General features: G+C 47.8%; 1 protein-coding gene across 4 annotated transcripts; it reads left to right on the plus strand.

Annotated features, from left to right (window-relative positions):
• The first annotated feature begins 1,842 nt into the window (after positions 1-1,842).
• Positions 1,843-21,337, plus strand: PHC1 (polyhomeotic homolog 1). 4 transcript variants are annotated; one of them, XM_040235104.1, is made up of 15 exons: positions 1,843-1,918; positions 4,733-4,890; positions 6,035-6,145; positions 7,227-7,307; positions 7,886-8,035; positions 8,933-9,088; positions 12,969-13,464; positions 15,184-15,965; positions 16,512-16,659; positions 16,911-17,122; positions 17,865-17,979; positions 18,628-18,736; positions 18,939-19,089; positions 19,530-19,761; positions 20,361-21,327. In XM_040235104.1, the coding sequence occupies exons 2-15, from the start codon at positions 4,777-4,779 to the stop codon at positions 20,513-20,515; spliced, it is 3,012 nt and encodes a 1,003-aa protein (XP_040091038.1). In that variant the 5' UTR covers positions 1,843-1,918; positions 4,733-4,776; the 3' UTR covers positions 20,516-21,327. The 4 variants fall into 4 exon arrangements, with proteins under 4 accessions (XP_040091038.1, XP_040091036.1, XP_040091037.1 ...); XM_040235102.1 differs by lacking the exon at positions 1,843-1,918 and adding an exon at positions 2,518-3,192 and having other exon boundaries at positions 20,361-21,337; XM_040235103.1 differs by lacking the exon at positions 1,843-1,918 and adding an exon at positions 2,519-3,192 and having other exon boundaries at positions 8,957-9,088.
• Positions 21,338-21,344: the final 7 nt, after the last annotated feature.

Below are 21,344 nucleotides of genomic sequence, written 5' to 3' on the forward strand. Positions count from 1 at the left end.
ACTGTCTATAGATAGAACTTTTTCATTGGTGCCAGGAAATTCAGCTTAGGCTCAGTCTATTCATTCTAAGCCTCCGCAAGAGACCTTTAAACTTCTTAGGCATGCCAAAAATCTAGGTTTGAATTAAATGACTAACGCTTTACCTAGTTTCTACCGCCAGTTCTTTGCCAGAATCTTTTCGATTCATCCTCAGCCAAAGCTGCTACCCATCCTGACAACATAGCCTTTCACCTCCTCACACCTCATGTCTTTGGTTTTCCAGTCCTTTGGCTGCCCTCCTTTTTCTTCCCTCACATACTTGTCTGACTGGTTCCTAGAAGCTTGGCTGAGATTTTTCTCTGACATAAGTCTGGCTACCACAAATTAAGCAACTCCCCCTCCCAAACACACTTCTCAATGCAAATCTAATTTATAAACAAAGAGAACACTTCTATTTTCTTTACAAAAATAAATCACGTCTTGGCTTTTAAAGGAGAGAATGAAGAGCTAGTTGACAGAACGGTGATTAGGAAAAGATAGGAGGTTAAAAAAAATAGCTACTCAACTATGATAACATCAGAAAAAGCATCAACTTCGTTATTTATCCACAGGGCAGCCTTGGCCCGATCCGTACAGGTTAATGAGTCATCTTTGTTCTGTGCTCTGATCTAATTTAAGCCTCCAAAACCGGACTGCACTTAGTAGGTGCTCTAGAAATGTGTTGAATGTTCAAAGGCTAAGAGAATTAAAAGCTGATTTTTAGAAAAGTGACAAAGCCACAGCTTCATCAAATGTTTAGCCTTCGCAAACACAGCCCCATTGTTCTACTCTCTTTATACTCTTTGCCTTCTCCCTTGTTTTTGTCGTTCTTTCACACATACATTTAAATCTAAGAATAGAGACGAACACCAAACCCTGAAATAACAGACTTAAACATGTAATTCAAAGCAAGTTATATTAGGCGGAAGCTTTTGAAGGAATGTCAACTCCTAACGGGTTCACTGTTTGCCGTACAGCTTTTCCCGCCTTCTCCGAGTGGAAGTGAGGGGTGCGGAATTAAACCATCAACATTCTCTCTCCTTTGCCTCAATCGTTTTATTTTTTTCCCTGTCCTTTTCTCTCCTTTCCTCGGCTTTATTTCCTTCCCCCGTCTACCGTTTCTCTAGGGTCCTTGCTTGGCTTTCTCCCGCTCAGCCTGTTGGTCCCTTTGATCCTTTCTTTCTATCCCTTATTCCCAGAAGCTCCAGAAAATACCTTCTTTTCCCCCCTTCACGTCACTTCCCTCCCTTCTCCCATCTCCCTCTCCTTTTCTGAGAGAGGTGAGTTTTCCCCGCTAGAGGCCACCACTTTCTCGGTTTCTTCCCTCCCACCGACGAGCAGCGCTAGGAGAGAAAGAAGGGAAAAAAAGAGGAGAAAGAGCGAGAGAGGGAAAAAAAAAACCCCGAGGCCTAGAGCGCGGAGGCCCGGCAGCGGCGTCGTCATGGCAACGGGCGCCGGCAGGAAACGAGGGACGCGCGGGAGGGAGGGGGGAGGCCACGGAGGGGAGGGGGAGGGACGGGGGAGGGGTCCGGCTGCCCCGGAAGCACCTCCCCGCCAGCCCCCTCCTCCAGCCGGGCCCGCAGCCCCCGGCCTGCCGCCCCCACCCTCTCCGCCCGGCAGGAAGTGACAGGCCCCGGAGCGAGCCCCGGAGGCCTGGCGGAGCCGCGGCCGGCCCGCACCCGGAGCGGCGGGAGGGGCGGGGAGCGGCGGCCGCGCCGGGCGCCTCCCACCCCGCCCTCGGCGCCCCCGCCCCTCCAGGAAGGGGAGGAGGCGAGGGGAGCCCGCCGCGGAGGCCGAGCGCGCCCCCCACCCGGCCCGGCGCCCGGGGACCCCGGCACGTGAGGTGGACGCCCCCCACCCCCTATCCCGGGAGCGCCCGGGTGCGGAGCCAGGCGCGGAGGTAAGCGGGCGGCCGCGGCGGGGCAGGGGCAGGACCTCCGGGGGCTTGGCCGCGCGGGGATGTTTCTGCAGCCGCCGCGGGCTGTGGAACGCCCCAGGTACCTCCCCCGGCGTCTTTCCCTGCCTACCTCTGGCGCTCGCCCTGCGGTCCTTCGCTCCGCCGCCCGAGCCTCTCGCTCTTCTATTCATTTTCGCTGTGCTCACTGCTGTCCGTCCGTCACCCTAGTTGCTCCTGACCGCTCCTTCTCTCATTCATTTTCCCTCCTCTGACTTTGACTCTCCCATACAAGCGTGCCGTCTAGTTCTTTCCCTGCTTTTTTCTGGTCCCCTGGGTTCCTCAGCCTCCCAGTTCCTCGATTTCTGTCTCCCTCCTGCCTGTCTCCCCGCTATCAATAAGCACACTTCTCTTCTCACTTGGGGTCAGTTCACTCCTGGCACCACCGCTCCGTGAGCCCCCCTTCTCCCGGTGGGGTTGATTCTTTTTCGGAACTCGTTCTCATCAAGGTTCTAGATAGAAGGAACCCTGGGGGCGTCTACTCTCCTATTCTTCAGATGGCTTCGATTTCTGTGGCACAGTCTCCCCGAACCCCCCCCCTTCTCCTGCCCCCTTCCTATCTATGCCCCATCTTTCCTGGGAGGCAAGAGTTTCATGCTTGGGGAAATTGATTTCCTCCAACTCTTGGTTCAGAAGGCCCGGTACCTGGTCCACTTCATTCTCTTCTTCTAGCTCCTCTCCAAAGATCTGCTCCAACCCAGCCAACACACCCCCAAATACTATCTTTCAGGATGACCCCAGTTTCGTGATTCAGGGGACCTCGATGGTTCAGCTTTTCATGCTTTCTCTTCCAGTTAAATTCTGAAAATTTAAATTGACTGTGCCTCCCAGACTTTCTGTTGTCTTCATTTTCTGTATTTGATTTTACAGTCCCCACACTGAGCACAAATGAATAGATTTATGTGCTTGAGATCCAGGAATCCTGGTTTTGATGACAGTTTCTCCTGGTTTAAAGACTTTAAACTGGTCTCTTTCCACCTCTTTTCTATTTCACAACCTGAAAAATTATTAAGACTTCCATTTTGGGGAGAGATGGGGATCATATAGTTTATTAGCCTTTTCATCTACGAAAGGAATTCATGTCCCCTCTAGCTAGTAAAGGAGGGTCTCCTTTCTCTCAGTCCAGTGAACTAGGTCCGGTTGTCTATACAACTATGCCGTGCTGCCTCTAATGCTTACCCACTTTTTTTCCTCCGCATGCTGATAATGAGGATTCATGGGTCTGTATCTGTTTAGTGCTTTGATATTTTGGCAAAAGATGTGGGGTGAAGATAGACTACACTTGAAGCCAGTGTGATTTTTCCTGTGTACTACATGAGTTGTATCCATGTTTGCAATGCATTTGCTCTTCCTGGACAACTGAATTCTTGGAGGATAAGGATGCAATCAGATTATAACTGGGAATGGACCCATAAGAAATCTCCCCAACTCTAATTTCCAAGGCCAAGCAGTTTGATTTTATTTAGTTTCTTTGTTTTGGATGGTATCATTAAAATGGATTCACCTGAGTGAAACTGTTGACACACCTTAGCAGATATTCTGATTTGATGTGTACATTCCTAAACCAAATTGTGCTGTGCTGACCTGGTATTTACAATGGCTCCTCCATGCCTCAAAAGTAGAGAAAAAATAGCAAAAGAAGGGGACAAAAAAAAAAGTAAGAACCAAAGAAACTTATTGTCATTTAATGCTGCTTAGATGGCATGTTTCTTACTTTTCATCTGTCTCTTTGCTGTGTTATTAGCAATGTTTTCATGTGTTCTTTGCAAATTTTAGAGTAGACCCCAGAGGATAAATTCAGGTTACTAGTGGGTGAAAACATTGAATCTTACTTTCTTGAAGCTTTGATTGCTGTCTTTATCTATGTTTAATACCTGTAAGTCATTTGTTACAATGATGTGTTAACATTTACTTGGGAATCCTCTGCATCCAGAGGAACTGAGGTATAAGAAAATAAAGTAACATGGCCAAGGTGTTACTAGTAGCCCCAGCTCCAGCCAGGCAGCTCTTTGGGTGAGATGGGCTATAGGCTAGTTCTTCTACCTCCCAGTTTTATGACTTTGTATATTGCTTTGGTTCTTTCTGTAACATAAGCCCCTCCTTCATAGAATGAAGACAATGGGTACTCAAAGTGAGTGACGTGGCCTTAACCACAGATTGTTTTTGGTTTGAAGACCTGTGTCCTAGTGTAAAGATTTGATACTTAACTAGGACTACTTCCTTAACCTCTGAAAACCTTATTTCCACAATTGTAAAGTGAAGATAATTATATTTACCATAAATCACTGATAAATAATGGAGGTGAAGGGCCTAGCCCAGTGAGAGGAGGCCCCTAGTGACTTCTCAGTACATGGTGGCCATTGTTAAAGTGAGGCTGATAATGATGTTGCATGTGCAGATAAAAATGAGAAAACAGTAAGTTTTAAATGGGATGATTTTAAACTGTTTAAAAGTGTGATGGGGATATAAAATAGCCTTACTCTTATAAGGAACCATCTTACAGTCAGGCCATTTTCTGTTTAATGACAGCTAGGAGGGAATATGTAAAAGTTGTTTTTTTTTTGAGACATCGCTTAGTTTCAAAAGATGGCATGGGGAAGATATGGTTATAAGTGTATTGAAGATTTGGTAATTATTAGAACAGAGCAATCATGGCTTTTGGAAGAAAAGGAAGGTTCTTAGGTAACTTGAATAAATAGTAACATGATATAGTCATTGGAGATCAGGTGCACATTTTAACCCGTTGCTACTTCCATCTAGGTCTGGAGTCAGAGCGCCAGCTGTGGGGACCCTGGACCTCTATCATGGAGACTGAGAGTGAACAGAACTCCAACTCCACCAATGGGAGTTCTGGCTCTGGGGGCAGCTCTCGGCCCCAGATCGCTCAAATGTCACTGTATGAACGGCAGGCCGTGCAGGTGAGGCTCAGCACTGAGGGGCTGTGAGCATTGGCTTGGGATGGGCAAGGATGCAGGAAGACAATCACTCTTGGTTTCTTCCCAGCAAACTGGGCAAGTACGATCAGGTGATGACAAAGGTCCCTTGCAGGTCTGAGAAGCTTTTGAGTTTACAACAGTTTGAGCAAGCAGGCAGAACAAGATATCAATCTTTAAGGTTTTTATATCATTCAGTTCATGTTGCTAGATTCTCACTAACCATTTCTCTTCAAGGATTGTCAGGTTTTTATTTTTGGGTCTTTCTTGAAAATCACCCTGGCTAGTGGAAGTTAAGAACCTCAACTATTTCGGCTCCTGGAAAGAAAAAAAGAAATGTAGTTTTGGCTTTGAAGTTAATGCCAAAACTGAATTACTGATACTGTCTTTATAAACACCTGTTAGCATTATACTGTAGATGCTTAAAAATTCCAGTTACTTGAAAATTTTACCTGATACAGCCTTTCATAGTCACTGTTTATTTTATTTTTCATTATTTTCAACCCTTTAGGGCCCTGTCGGGCTTCCTAGGTGGCTCAGTGATAAAGAATCAGCCTTCCAGTGCAAGAGATGCAAGAGACACGGGTTTGATCCCTGGGTTGATCCCCTGGAGAAGGAAATAGCAGCCCACTCCAGTATTCTTGCCTGGAGAATGCCATGGACAGGGGAGCCTGGCAGGTTGTAGTCCATGGGGTCGAAAAGAGTTGGATACGACTGAGCACGCACACAGACAGGGCTCTATCACCTTTACTGTGTCCCTAGAATATGGTCTTTTATTTTCTTCTCTTTACATTAATCAACATTCCATTTGTTTTCAGCCAGTTTAGTCCTAATTCTTCATTATATCAGATATTTCCTGATTCCATTTTGGGAGATACAAGTTTATGTGAGATTATACTGCTGTATTTTTCAATTAGTTTTGTCCCTACTTTTTAAGGACTACATGAACTCACCGGTCCTAATATAAAAATGGACATATCAGATGTCGACAGGCTAACCAGATACCCATCTTTTCTTTTGTTTCTCTCCTCCCCATGTGTCCCTTTCCCAGGATCCCAGTGATTTCCACAGCATAGGAGTTAGGAGTGGTTCATCCCAAGTGGATTGATTCCGTTCTGTTTCTCCCTAGGCTCTGCAGGCACTGCAGCGTCAGCCCAACGCGGCTCAGTATTTCCACCAGTTCATGCTCCAGCAGCAGCTCAGCAATGCCCAGCTGCATAGCCTGGCTGCCGTCCAGCAGGTGAGAGGTCAGCAGCCAGCTGGCCCAGGAGGGAGGGGACAGGCAGTACAGGTGGGTCGGGACACACCACACCCTCCACTGAGCCACGCTGGGAACAGTGTCCCATGCCTCCTGTCCTCCTGCAGGAGGATGAGTGGACCTCGGCGTGTAGGCTCACAGTAAGAACCGTGGGAGAACTGTCTTTTAGAGGTAGCAAGGCTGTGTGCTAGCCCTGCACTGTCCAGTGTAGTAGCCGTTAGCCACAGGCAGCTGTTGAGCACTTAAAATACAGCTAGGACTTCCCTGGTGGTCTAGTGGTTGAGAATCTGCCTTGTAGTGCAAGAGACGAGGATTCAGTCCCTGGTCGGGGAAGTAAGATATCATACTTGCTGCAGCTAAGCCCATGCTGTAGTTTACTGATACCACATGGCACCACTAGAGAGTCTGGGCTGCCATGAAAGATCCCACGTGACACAATGAGGACTATGAGTACCGCACCTAAGACGGGACCCAGCCAAATATTTTAGAAAATCCATCTCCTTAAAAAAAGACAACAACAACAAATGCAGCTAGTCCAGATGAAGGTATGGAAGAAGATTTTGGATTTCAGAGACTTTTTACTTTGAAAAAGCTCAGTAGTTCGTTTATGTTGGTATGTATTAAAATGAGACAGATCAGCTTGAATAAAGTAAATTTTTAAAGTTTACTTCTCCTGTTTCTTTTTACTCTTTGAAAAATGTTCATATTAGAAAATGATATAGGTGGCTCACCTTACATTTGTATCGATAGGGCAGCTCTGGGCTGGACTTAGTAGTGACTTCTGATGTGACCTGACCAAAGGTTCTTGCAGCTAAAAGAAAGCGGGAGAAGGAGCACGGGCTGCCAACTGCCCTGGGCGGGTTATGTGGGAGTCGTGGGGTTAGCATATGTAGCAATATGAGGGTGATTGACATGGTGAACACACTTGTCCTTGCTCCATAGTAGAGGCTCACTGCTCACTGAAATCTCAGTTATATTTTGTGCCTGTGATTTGTCCCTGGAAGATTCAGAGCCTTTGCCTTCGTTGTCTCTGCTCTCCCTTGTCTTCTTTGCCCCCTAACAGGCCACAATTGCTGCCAGTCGGCAGGCCAGCTCCCCAAACACCAGCACTGCACAGCAGCAGACCACCACCACCCAGGCCTCTGTGAGTACTGCCTGTCCCCACTGAGGGGCTTTCCTCCCTGGGTCTCTGTCTTTCAGTTAAATTCTTGGGTTTGCCAACATTTAGATTTTTCTGTAAGATATTTCAGGAAACCTGAGTGTACTTTTTGGCCAACCCAATACTTTGTGCCATTGATCTGAGAGTGTTTATTTCACCATTGATGATATTTACTGATTGTGTGTAGAGAATATCAGTAGAAGGGAGAATAACCAGTGTGGATCTGTAGAGGTGTCTTAAGGAGAAAGAAAATCCTGGGCAGGAGGAATCAAAGGGTCCCAAGGGCTAATCGCTGGATCCTTGACTGAGAAGTAGAATCTATTCCATTTCGTCCTTTGCTCCTCAGCTCTTACACTGGTGATTAGGGCCTGGTTTCTGTACTTTGCTGATAGCCTTCAGAGGCCAGGATGACAGGTGTGGATGGTAAGGTGTTCATTTCCTCCTGACTCTGTGAAAGTGAGATACTCTGCTTTTGCTGGTGTCACTCTGAGTTTGTCAGTCATGTGTATTTCCTTGTGTCTCTTCCCCCATCCTTAGTCCTGGTTCCCTTCTGTACCACACAGATCAATCTGGCCACCACATCGGCCGCCCAGCTCATCAGCCGGTCCCAGAGTGTGAGCTCTCCCAGTGCTACCACTTTGACCCAGTCTGTGCTACTGGGGAACACCACCTCCCCACCCCTCAACCAGTCCCAGGCCCAGATGTATCTACGGGTAAGCCACAGCCACCATTATCCCAGGGACATAATTGTTCTCTGACTTGTTGAGTGAAAGCCTTTTTTTTCCTGGCTGCACCGTGCACCTTTTGGGATGTTAGTTCCCCAACTAGGGATTGAACCCAGGCTCAAGTCTTAACCACTGGACCACCAGGGAATTTCCCAGAGTGAAAGCTGTTTTATGTCATCGTGGTTGAAAGTGAAAGTTGCTCAGTTGTGTCCGACTCTTTGTGATCCCATGGGCTATACAGTCCATGGAATTCTCCAGGCCAGAATACTGGAGTGGGTAGCCCTTCCCTTCTCCAGGGCATCTCCCCAGCCCAGGGATCAAACCCACGTCTCCCGCACTGCAGGCGGATTCTTTACCAGCTGAGCCACAAGGGAAGCCTGTGTCATCATGGTTACCCAGATGTTTTAGGACAAGCTGATCTGCTTCCTATGCCTGACTTACCTCTAGATGTGACGCTCAGTGTTCACAGGTAGCTTACAAACAATTGAGATCCTAAGTTAGAAGATTTCACCTCAGTTTTAAAGAAATTTGCACCAGATATAGTCTAATCTTTAAAGCCATGGCTCACGTGCACAAATCCTCAGTGTTACCTCTTGGCCTGTCTGCTTAGTATATATAAACCCTTGTTCCCAACTCATTGTCTCCGCCTCATTGATGTTTGACTCTTTGTTGTCAGCGTATAGTTTATACACGTTCCAGGTTTTCTTCAGATGATTCATCACACGTGGAGGATGAGGGTCTCCTGGGTTGGTGTGGAAAGGGGCAGGGCCTAGTGGTTTCGTATCTTCTGTTTATTTTGTCTTGTGGTCCTTTCCTTCCGTTTCTTCTGTCTCTCTCCCCTTTCTCTTGTTCTGTTTCCTCTGCTCTTCCTCCTCTCCTTGCCAGCCACAGCTGGGAAACCTATTGCAGGTAAACCGGACCCTGGGCCGGAATGTGCCTCTAGCCTCCCAACTCATCCTGATGCCTAACGGGGCAGTGGCTGCAGTCCAGCAGGAGGCGCCATCTGCTCAGTCTCCTGGAGTCCACACAGATGCCGATCAGGTCAGTGGTCACCACTTGACCTGCGGATGGGCCCTGGGGAGGGCGAATGGAGTGGCCTTGGACCAGGGATCACCCTTCCACCCCATTACCACTTTTCAGAATCCTTACCCCCGCCCCCCTCAATTTCTGTAGAACTTGAATCCCTTACACCTTTTTAGCTATTTGAATTAGGAAGGGAAGTAGACTTAACTGAAAACAGCCCTGGGGATATGGAAAGCCACCTCCTTTTTTTTAAAAAAAAACTTTTTCTTTTATATTGGAGTATAGCTGATAATGGTGTGGTAATTTCAGGTGGACAGCAGAGGGACTCAGCCATACATATATGTGTATCCATTTACCCTCCAAACTCCCCTTATCCAGGGAATCCTTATTCTTAATACAGGACTGGTGTTGCTGCCCTCCGTAGCTCAGTTTTATTCAGGAAGTCCTAGTTCCCTGTCCTTGAAATACTCTCTGGAAGATAAGGGATGGTGGAGGGAATTCTGGTTAGATAGACATCAAGCTGAGTTGCTGGCAGAACACTTGATTTCTTCTCTATGAGTTACTATAACTTTCAACCTTCAGCAGCCTGTTTCGCTCAAAGGTGTTCCCAGTATAATTTTCCTCACCAGTGTGTTTTCTGTGCCTTCTCTCAAACAAAAAAATATATATAGAGAGCAATGTTTTAGCTTCTTTTGCATGGCATACAAACTGGAGTCTCATGATACTTCTTTCATTCTTCTAGTTTTTATCAGTCAGCAAGTAAACATTGAGCTCTGCATTTCAGTGAACTTGAGCAGATTCTGAAAGGATGGGTGGCATTTGATTTGGAGTAGCATGAATACTAGAGAGAGAGAATAGCATGTGTCAAAACCTGACTACTCAGATACGTGACTGAGTTGGAGATGAGTGAATAAAGTGGAGACAACAAGCCTGTGGCAGGAAAGGGCATTGTTAAGGACAAATCTGAAAGCCACGTGACTTCGTAGGTAGCAGCGGCACTACTGACTTGAACAGCAGATTAAGAGGGTCAGGAAACTACTTGAGAAAGACTGATTTCGGGGCCTGTGCCTGGAGAAGGAAGAGAAATGAGGGAACCTGCTGAGAAATTGTTGCAGTCAGTTACAGATACAGCCTTTGGTTTAGACTACAGTAGTAGTGGTGGGGTCAGGGTGAGGCAGAACCTGCTTCCATAGCAGTTCTTTCACTTATACATCTATTCATCAGATGTTTGTGTGTTGGTCTGTGGACGGACGGAGTAGTGGTTGAAAGTGTGAATCTTTGTTAGGGTCAATTCCAACTACTGTGACCTCTGCAAATGGCCCAACATCTTCTTGCCACAATTTCTTTGTCTATTAAATAGCCGTTATAAAATACTTGTCCCAGGGTATGTTGTGAGGGCTCAGTGAGTTGATGTGTGTAAGTGTTTGAACAGTGCTTGGACACAGTGAGTGTTGGAGTTTGGCTCTCTTTGTGATCAGACAGGCGACATTCCTCAACCTTGAATGTAGGAACAGGAGAGGAGGGTGAAGCTGGGCCTGGGGAGGGGGTTCAGGCTTGGCAGTGGGAGGGAGCCAGCAGACGAGAGGTGAATGAAGGGACAGAAAAGAATTGAGGAGGAGGGAATGAGATCCTGAGCCTAGTGAGCCTTTGATAGGAGGAAGGAGAGAAGGCGGCCGGGGTGAGGGGAGAACGATGGGGGCTGACGGAGGTATAGGGCCGGGTTTGCGGTGGGACCAGAGGTGGTGGTATCATCTCTGGGAGTGAACAGTGAGAGGGGAAAGAGGAAGTGGTTCAGAGGTACAGGGAGAGGAGGAAAGTTTTAAATAGCTATAACGGGAAGGAAGCTGTTGAGAAGAATCTTCATGATTGCCAGGTAATATGTAAGTGGCCCAGTACCCAGTCCTGATGATTTTTGTAAATCTCTCCCAAAAGCTATTATTTCTCTACTTTATTACTATTGTCTGAATTCGGGTTCTTTTTATTTTTCACCTGAATTACTCTACTAGTTTCCTAACTGGCCTCTTAATTTCAGCCTTATTTGCTTCTGCCTCTAATCCTCTCCCATATTACTATCAGGATAAGTTTTTTTAATAAGAAGATATACATTGTTACTTTAAAAAAAACCTTTATATTTTGTATCGGAGTACAGCCTATTAACATTTGTTGTGATAATTCCAGGTGAGCAGCAGAGGGACTCAGGCATTCACATACATTCATTCTCTCACAAACTTCCCTAACATTTTTAATTATACCTCTGGCCTACAGAATTTGATGAATCATAATAATCCTTGACTCATGGCATCCTCTCATCAATGGTTCATTCATGGTCCATTTTTTAAAACGTTTACTCTGTAAGTTTTAATCATGTAATAAGCCACCCCCAGCTCCAGATGGAGCTCCACTGCCTGCCCCTACTCATCCATGGTGACGTTCATTCTGATTCATCCTTCCCTGTAACCCTTTTTGTATAGCTTTACTGCCTTTACTATATTTCTAAAATGTTCTTTTTAATATGGAACATTTCAAACATAAACAGAAATAAGAATCTGTAAGTGCTTAACCGTCTAACTTTAGCATTTATTGACATGTGGTCAATTTCTCCAGGCCCTTTCCCTTCCTCTGTGGATTATTTAGAAGCAAGTTCCAGATACCATGTGGATATATATATATAACAAATATAAGTTTGTATTTAAATCTGTAAGGTACTTATGTTGTATCTAATCCTTTGGGGAATGCCGTCATTAAATGACTTATTGTCAGAATCCATCTGTATTGTTGCTTGTGTCATTGTACTTTGTTTTGATTTCCATGTAATATTCCACTGTGTGAATATACTACAGTTCATTCATTCTCTCTTCTGACGGTGGCCGTTTGGTTGGTTTTTAGGCTTTTGTTAGGATGACTAGTGCTGCTGTGACCGTTCTTACACATGCGCTTCTCTTGTGGGGCTCCTGGGTTAGAGCATGTGTGAATATTTCAACTTTAGGACAAAATGCCAAACTATTTTCCAGAGTGGCTGCGCTCAAAGAATGGTTTCGACGATAGAGTTGATCGTGGTCTTTCTGATGAATATTCTTCAGTGGCTTCCTGTGATTTATTAAGAGCTTGTCATCCCTTCTCTCCATTGATACACTGGACCACTTGTGGTCTGTCAGGCACTGCTCGGTGCTGGGAATTTCTCATTTTAACATTCCAAGCCCTTCAAGATCTGGCCTCTTTCTAGCCTCCGCCTACCTGCCCAGCTTCATTTCTTGCCACTCCCTCCAGCCTGCCCCAAGCATAATGAAATATTTGTCATTTCCAGAAACACGGTGCTCTTTCTTGGCTCGGTGGTCTTGCACTGTTGTTACCTGTGTCCTCACACCCTGGTGGTTCTCAGCTCAGACATCGCCTATGTTAGAATGTCTTCCCTCCTGTGCTTTGTGTGAGTTACTACTCTTCTTCCTCTGCACTCTCCTAGCACTGGGTGCATATCTGTGCATGGTGTAACTTGGTTTTCTTGTCTTCTTGAGTAGAAAGTACTCATTAAAAGCAGGGGCTTGTATCTTTCATCTCTGCATTCCCAGTATCCAGTGCAGTACCTGCAGCATAGTTGGTAGTTGGTAGATGTTGAATGAATCAATGGGGAAGAAAGGGAAAGTCTGAGACATTTGGAAGGAATAAAATTACCAAACTTGATGACAGATTTTATACAGAATGAAGGAGACCGAGAATCAGATATGACTTGAGAGCTCCTCTCTGGGAAGGCCTTCTCTGTGTTTGTACAGGTGAGGGTGCAGCTGAGGAGGGCCATGGAGTATCTGTAGCTGTCGTCACTGCTTCTGACTCAGTAGTCTTTCACTTTAGTGGCCCTTGCTCCCCCAGTTTCTCAATCTGCCTTTTGCTTCGTATTTTTCAGGTGCAGAACTTGGCCGTCAGGAACCAGCAGTCCTCCGCCCAAGGACCCCAAATGCAAGGCTCTGCTCAGAAGGCCATCCCTCCTGGGGCCTCCTCTGTCTCCAGCCTCTCCCAGGCCTCTAGCCAGGCCCTTGCGGTGGCTCAGGCTTCCTCTGGGGCCTCAGGCCAGTCCCTCAACCTCAGTCAAGCTGGTGGAGGCAGTGGGACTAGCATCCCAGGGTCCATGGGTCCTGGAGGAGGTGGCCAGGCTCCTGGGGGCTTGGGGCAGTTGCCTTCCTCAGGAATGGGTGGTGGTGGGAGCTGCCCCAGGAAGGGCACCGGAGTGGTGCAGCCCTTGCCTGCAGCCCAGGCAGTGACTGTGAGTCAGGGCAGCCAGACAGAAGCAGAAAGCGCAGCAGCCAAGAAAGCAGAAGCAGATGGAACTGGTCAGCAGAACGTGGGCATGAACCTCACCCGGACCGCCACTCCTGCTCCCAGCCAGACCCTCATTAGCTCAGGTACTCTGTCTCCCATAATGTTCTTATTCCCTTAGGGCTAGCTTGAAGTCTTCAGGGTACGTGTCTTTGTCCTTCTTGCTCGTTTTGGTCCTGAAATAGTGGAAGGAAAGAATCACATAAACCTTGTTCGTATTAATCCAGGAGACAGGATGACAGGTAGCAGAGAGGGATCTTGTCTGTTTCTGCCAGGCAGCAGTCAGTTTACAAGTTGCCTTGTCCTCTCCTTCTTAGGTCCTGACTTCTTCAATTTACTCCCTCTACCCTTTCATTCACTAGGGTCTTTTCTTTCTTTTTTTAAAATTTGATTGTTCTGCGTCTTAGTTGTAGCACACAACTAAATGCTGCAGTCTTCGTTGTAGCATTTGGTTCTTCACTGCTGTGCACAGGCTTCTCTAGTTGTGGTGCAGTCTTAATTGTCCCAGGCATGTGGGATATTAGTTCCCTGATCAGGGATCAGACCCCTGTCCCCTGCATTGGAAGGTGGAATCTTAACTACTAGACCACCGGGGAAGTTCCCACTCAGTTCTTTTTCAATAGCTTGTTGTGTTCTAGGGATGGTACTGGAATATATCATTGAAAAACAGACTCTTCTGCTTATGGAGCTTGCAGTTTATCATAAGGGATGACTTCTCTCCTCACACATTTACTGTTGGTCGGTTGGCAGTGTAGAGCAAAGACTGTGTGCCTTCGAGTGCTTAGGGTGAGCAGATAGAGCCCTGCTTTAATATAGTCCAACTTGTGATCATCTTTATGATGGTAAGGAACTTCCCTGGTGGCTCAGATGGTAAAGCCTCTGTCTACAATGCGGGAGATGAGGGTTCAGTCCCTGGGTTGGGAAGATCCCCTGGAGAAGGAAATGGCAATCCACTCCAGTACTGTTGCCTGGAAAATCCCATGGACAGAGGAGCCTGGTAGGCTACAGTCCATGGGGTCGCAAAGAGTCGGACACGACTGAGCGACTTCACTACTATCAGTTGTTTCACTAACACCTAGTATGGCACCTTACAAACTATGGCACTTGTAATACCAAAGTACTTTCATGTTACATAATAGTCTCTGGGCACTCTGGTAGGGTGTGAAGCAGGGGAGATCACATCTCCAGTTTACAGTGGAGGGAACTGGGTCGTGTCTGAGCCCACAGTGGCTGACTCTTAAAATTTCTCATGGGTGGTGACCTAAACTGATGAATCATGGAGACCCGAGGCAATCATGGGAAGATGTTGCTATCTTTACCTCTGTGGATATTTAGTCTTTCAGTGACAACATGTTAAGTGTTTCTCGTGTATCAGGCCCTGGGCTGGGTTCTAGGGATGTAAAAACGAATGAAATGTGGACTTTGCGCTTGAGGAGCCGAATCTAATCATGAAGATTAGATTGGGCCTGCCGTTGTCCTTGCTGAGTGCCAAGTAACAGGATTTAAGTAAAGAAAAAAAAAAGAGTTAGATAAATGCAAGAAATTACTGAGGACTGTTACATGCTTGAGCAAAGGTGGTCTTTCCCTGACATCTTTAAGGCTTGAGATGGTTGTTAACATCCGACTCAGGAAAGAGGGAAGAGTGTAAACCAGGCGGCCTGTCAGGCCCCTCCAGCTCGCTTTCCATTCGTAGTTTGAGTCTACAGCTAGGTACAGCATGGAAGGCTGCTTTGCCTGGCGCCTTTGGTGGTGTTGCTCATGCCTGCTCTCCCTCCCTCGGTGCCTCTGGGGGCTCGTTCCTGCAGCCACCTACACGCAGATCCAGCCCCACTCCCTGATTCAGCAGCAGCAGCAGATCCACCTCCAGCAGAAGCAGGTGGTGATCCAGCAGCAGATCGCCATCCACCACCAGCAGCAGTTCCCGCACCGCCAGTCCCAGCTTCTACACACGGCCACGCACCTCCAGCTGGCCCAGCAGCAGCAGCAGCAGCAGCAGCAGCAGCAGCAGCAACAGCAGGCCACCACCCTCACTGCCCCGCAGCCTCCGCCGGGTCCCCCGACCCAGCCGGTCCCGCCGTCCCCGTCCCAGCAGCCAGCTCAGACCCTGGTTGTCCAGCCCATGCTGCAGTCTTCACCCCTGTCCCTGCCGCCGGACCCCGCCCCCAAGCCCCCCATCCCCATCCAGTCCAAACCGCCTGCAGCCCCTCTCAAGCCCCCTCAGCTAGGGGCTGCCAAGATGTCTGCTGCCCAGCAGCCCCCACCCCACATCCCTGTGCAGGTGGTGGGCACCCGGCAGCCGGGTACAGCCCAGGCCCAGGCTTTGGGGCTGGCCCAGCTGGCAGCTGCTGTCCCCACTTCCCGGGGGATGCCAGGCACAGTGCCGCCAGGCCAGGCCCACTTGGCCTCCTCGCCGCCTTCATCCCAGGCCCCGGGTGCGCTGCAGGAGTGCCCGCCCACGTTGGCATCAGGGATGACCCTGGCCCCCGTGCAGGGGACGGCGCATGTGGTGAAGGGAGGGGCGACCACCTCCTCACCGGTGGTCGCGCAGGTCCCTGCTGCCTTCTACATGCAGTCTGTGCACCTGCCGGTGAGTATTGCCCCGTGATTGTGAGCACACATCATCCTCGAGGACCTGAGCTTAATTTCGGAAGGGAATAAAGGGTTGAGAAGGTTAGGATATTAGTGCTTATTCTGTAAGAGAGAGTTTAATGGAAGGTTAAGATCCTGGCATGTATTCATTCAATCTTTCATAAGAGAGAGACATCAATGTATATAATACGTGAATCTCGTACTCCTACATGAAATTCTGTATTTTTGGATCTATACTAAGTTATATTAAGATACAGCTTTAACCACCAAAATCAATCTTTAAAAAAAAAATTCTCGGTTGGGCTGTGATGAACCCGGGTCTCCAGGTCTAGGTCAGGACTAAATAATGTTGTATGTTCTTTTGTCTTGATGTAGAAAGTACACTTGTTGGTAATAACCAGAAATTTTACTGTACCATGGGACATAGACACAACTGGGGAATCTAGAACTAAGAAAATTTTCTTGGACAGTGTGGGAGTAATTGTGTTTCGTCATTATCCTTTGCTCATAAATCTTGTTTTCCTTCCTGTTCTTCACTTTATAGGGCAAACCCCAGACACTGGCTGTAAAGCGCAAGGCTGAGTCTGAGGAGGAGCGAGATGATGTCTCCACACTGAGTTCAATGATTCCCGCGAAGACATCTCCAGTGGTAGAGAGCCCGAAGGCCATGGAGGAGAAGGGCGGTCTTGGAGGTGAGGAATGGACTTCTGCAGGACTGCTGAGTGCACAGAAATGAGATGAAAGCTCTGAGTGAGCTAAGAGTTTAGTCTTGATTCATTAGAATGTGGGCCTGAACTTGGTGGAGGAGAGCTGGACACAGGGAAGCCAGTATACTGATCAGAGAGGAACACGTGTTACTGGGGAGGATCAGGCTGGCTTGGCTCATCGTTGGATCTCTTAGGTCATCCTCTCCCCATTCCTTAATCTCGTGTTTATTTTCTAGAGAAAGCTGAGCCAGTGACCAGCACGAATGCTAACACCCTGAGCAGTGACATTGTAGCTTTGGCTCCCGCCCCATCAGCGCCCCCTCCTTCACTGGCCATGGTGTCCAGACAGATGGGTGACTCCAAGCCCCCCCAGGCCATTGTGAAGCCCCAGATCCTCACCCACATCATCGAAGGCTTCGTTATCCAGGAAGGAGCAGAGCCTTTCCCGGTGAGGGCAGGGCCAGAAGGTGGGGTTTTCATGTGGGGACTTGGTCTGGTGGGCTGTCTTTTCAAACTCTAGAGACTCAGAAGGCTCAGAACTATTTAGAGAACGGTTCAGTTCTGTTGTTTGTAGGATTAGCTATGAAGAAGGAAGGGAAAAGAAGAAGAAAGACTATGTAGACCAGGAACTGAAAATAGTGGGGAGAGGAGAAGCAAAGGAAAAAAGTGACCTTTAAGGCTGTCATGGTGGGTTTTTGTTTGTTTTCGGGCCCCTTTGTACAGCATTCGGGCATTGTACAGCACTTGGGATCCTACTTCCTTGACCAGGGACTAAACCTGGGCCCCCTGCATTGGGAGCTTGGAGTCTCAACCACTAGACCACCAGGGAAGTCTCTAATTAGGTTGTTTCATAGTGAAGAAAATTGTGGTGGAGAAGTTGAGAGAATTTTCTGGATACCATGAGTTGCAGAGCCAGGACTTAGAACACAGGTCTCTTGCTTCCAAGTGTGTTCCCTGCAGTTTAGGAAGGAAAGGGACAAAATAGGGAGCTGGGGTAGGAACCCCTTCTCCAGCGGCTAATCTGAAAAGAGCCAGTTAAGGGACTCTAGATTGCCATATTGAAAATGGTTCTGTCTGCGTCGGACTTGGCCGTTAACTCTGAGATCCAGGCAAAGACGTGGTGGAGAGAAGTGGTGGGGGAAGCTGTAGAAAGGAGTGAGGCTAATGTAATTCACCTTTTTCTGGAACAGGTGGGTTGTTCTCAGTTATTGAAAGAGTCTGAGAAGCCCCTGCAGACTGGCCTCACCACAGGACTGAATGAGAATCAGTCAGGTGGTCCCTTGGGTGGGGACAGCCCATCTGCCGGTGAGTATTCATTTAGAGACCCATCTAGGGACGAGGCTGCTGGAGATGTGTTTGAGGACTTAGCATAAAATAGGAATTAGCTCTTTCAAGTGGGAATTATGTGAAGTCCATCGACATCAGAATACGTAGAATCACACTGAAGTTGTTCCATAGGGTTAAGGGGAATTTTATCAAGCTGATCTGTTGGATTATTTACTATAAGGATATATTTTTCAAAGGATAATCTGAAATAGGCTGTTTCTTAATTTCTAGTTTTCCTTATTTTAGATTCTGTAATATATGTTAAGGAGTCTTGTTTACATTTGCTGTGTCTGTGTGTGGGGGGGGGTGGGGGAGGGAGAAATCTCATATCTTTCCAGGCATTAGTAATTAGTTCCTCTCTCCTGTGGAAAAGTGCAGTCAAATCTGAGACTATGAATTATGAAGAAATTAGTCACTTAAAGTGGAGATCATCTGGCTTAAGGTTAGGAAGACTTGTGACGTCTCGAGGGACAGGTCTTTATGGTTTTGGATTTTGAACTTTGTTTTTGGGATTCTCAAGCTGAGTAGGTCTTTGGGGGTAACGCTGAGAGTAATTAGAGTCCAGCGCTGGGCCTGAGGGTGGCCTGAGCGGCAGCAGGAACCCAAGCAGCCCTGCCTTGTTTTCAGAGCTAGATAAGAAGGCGAACCTCCTGAAGTGCGAGTACTGTGGGAAGTACGCCCCTGCCGAGCAGTTCCGCGGCTCCAAGAGATTCTGCTCCATGACTTGCGCTAAGAGGTACAGTAGGCCCCCCGTCTCGCCCTCCTCCCTCGGACACCCCTTCCCCAGGATTCGCTCGAGACTCAGAGCTAACGTCTCCTTCGCCTTCATTCTCTTCCCCAAATTGGCCCCTAAAATCCTAGTTCACATGTAGAGCAGGGGAGCAAGGCGATTTTGCATGGCAGAACCCCTGACCTCCTGTATGTTCCCTGACCCACAGGTATAATGTGAGCTGTAGCCACCAATTCCGGCTGAAAAGGAAAAAAATGAAAGAATTTCAGGAAGCCAACTACGCCCGCGTTCGCCGGCGCGGACCCCGCCGTGGCTCCTCGGACATCGCCCGTGCCAAGATCCAGGGCAAGCGCCACCGAGTGAGCCACCAGTGTGGGGCGTGATGCTGCAAACCGGGCATTTCCCTCTGTTCCCCCGCAGGGCAGCTCCTTTCCCCTGGGAAAAAAGTGTGAGACCAGAACTCTGGTTTCACGTGGATCACATCACTCCAGATTCCGAAATTCTGATCTTTTTGTCTCTTCTCATCTGATTTACCTGTTGTTTCTGTTAATCCTTACGCCTTGTTAGAGGAGGAAAAATCTAGGGGAGTTGTTGGCAGAAGAGGGGAACCAAGAGAGGGACACAGTTCACACTTGAAAGGCACTTGAGAGCAGACTCGTGACTTCGGGCATTTGCACATTAAGTACAGAGTACTTTACTTGTGCTGGGATTAGTTTTTCCTCTGTGCCTCAAACTCAGGGTCGGGGGAGAGAGGGAGACCTCATGACGCTTACTTATGACCTCACTGTTTTTCCTGTAGGGTCAAGAGGACTCTAGCCGGGGTTCAGATAATTCCAGTTACGATGAAGCACTCTCTCCAACATCTCCCGGGCCTTTATCCGTGAGAGCAGGGCATGGAGAACGTGACCTGGGGAATCCCAACACAGCTCCACCCACCCCAGAATTACATGGCATCAACCCTGTGTTCCTATCCAGTAATCCTAGCCGCTGGAGCGTAGAGGAGGTCTATGAGTTCATTGCTTCTCTACAAGGTATCAAGGGCCTGTCCACCAGAACCTGGGTCATCTGTATTGCTTTCCTACAGTTTTTTTGAGGCCATCCCACAGGGCTTTGTAAATGGAAATGTAGAGGCTTAAGTATGGTATGATGAAGGTCCCCCAGAGAAGGAAATGGCAACGCACTCCACTATTCTTGCCTAGAGAATCCCATGGACAGAGGACCCTGGTGGGCTATGGTCCATGGGGACAGATGGGACTGAGCATATATATACGCACGCACTTGACAAGGGGTAGTTTTCTCTAGAAAGGAAAACCATCCTACCCTTGCTATTTTGTCTGAATTTTGGGCCCTTAAAGATGGCATGAATGCTGATTTTCTTGCCAGTGTCAAAGAAAACACTATATTTTGCTTGCTCTCTTCTCTTCCTCAAGTTATCTGAATTGAACGGCTTAGTTGGTGGAACACCTTAGTTCTTTTATCTTGGCTTTTTTTAAAAAAAAATAGCTAGTTGCTCTGGTTGCATTTTGCTTCCATGTCTTGCCATCTTGGGCCACTGTATCACTGGATTTAGGACAAGTACTTTTGGTGCTACCATGTAGCTTCTCATACATACCCCACCGTTTCCTCCTAGGTTGCCAAGAGATTGCAGAGGAGTTTCGTTCCCAGGAGATTGATGGACAGGCCCTCTTATTACTTAAAGAGGAACATCTCATGAGTGCCATGAACATCAAGCTGGGTCCTGCCCTCAAGATCTGTGCTAAGATAAATGTCCTCAAGGAGACCTAAGGTGGCCCTCTTGCACAAACTAGCCTAAGGCAGACACTCCCCACTGTCCAGGTTATAACCTGGTGCCAGCAGAGACTCCACAAGGAAGACAGAGCTGTGCTGTCTTCTGCAGGAGGGGATCACCGAGACAGGGAAGAACTGTGCAAGAACTGGTCGCTGGTGCTACATGGTGGCAGCTTTGACGTTTCTCTGGGTTTTATTTTTTAAATCTTCACAATTCTCACCTACCCTAATCCAATCTTTGTGAAAAGAGGCAGTCTAGAGAACTAGGACTGCTCGGCCTTATCCCGGAGTGGAGTGTCTAGCCAGGGTCTGAATTCTCCAGGAGGAGGAGGAATGTACAGTGTGGTGAGACAAGAAAATGGGTGGACTGTAGGTGTGCCTCGGCAGCGGTGGCGGGGGAATTTTCCAGCTTGTGTGACACAAGAAGCAAAACCTGGTCCTCCCTCTTCCCTCTGGCTCCCCCGAACTGTAGCTGTGGCCCAGACTTCTGTTGTCACTCCTTTAGTGTTGAACATTTTCTCCTGCATCCTCACTGGCCAGTGTAGGGACTGGGTTGCCATCATTCTGATTTGCTGCAGGAACTGAAAGTATTGGGTACACCTGTGGCTGTCGTCATTCTTTCTGCACCCCCTGCTCCCTTCCAATTTGTCTTCTGCTCTTTTTTTTTCCATTCCAACTCTGCTCTGTCCTATAGCTTTATAAAGCAGGAGCGTGTGGGGCTGAGGTCAGGAGTAGAAGGACCTGCCTTGGGCGCTATTCCTTATACAACAAAAATATTAAATATTTTTTTTTCCTCCTCAGTAAATGGATGAAAACTGGTCTCAGT

Source organism: Oryx dammah, unplaced genomic scaffold (genome assembly GCF_014754425.2).
Source record: "Oryx dammah isolate SB20612 unplaced genomic scaffold, SCBI_Odam_1.1 HiC_scaffold_29, whole genome shotgun sequence".
Lineage (NCBI taxonomy): Eukaryota > Metazoa > Chordata > Mammalia > Artiodactyla > Bovidae > Oryx > Oryx dammah.

What these genes read in the sequence shown, in the direction of transcription:
- PHC1 (XM_040235102.1), top strand. An exon ending in ATGAACGGCAGGCCGTGCAG is followed by an intron (nt 4,891 to 6,034) that starts GTGAGGCTCAGC and finishes GTTTCTCCCTAG; the next exon opens with GCTCTGCAGGCACTGCAGCG. An exon ending in CCAGACCCTCATTAGCTCAG is followed by an intron (nt 13,465 to 15,183) that starts GTACTCTGTCTC and finishes TCGTTCCTGCAG; the next exon opens with CCACCTACACGCAGATCCAG.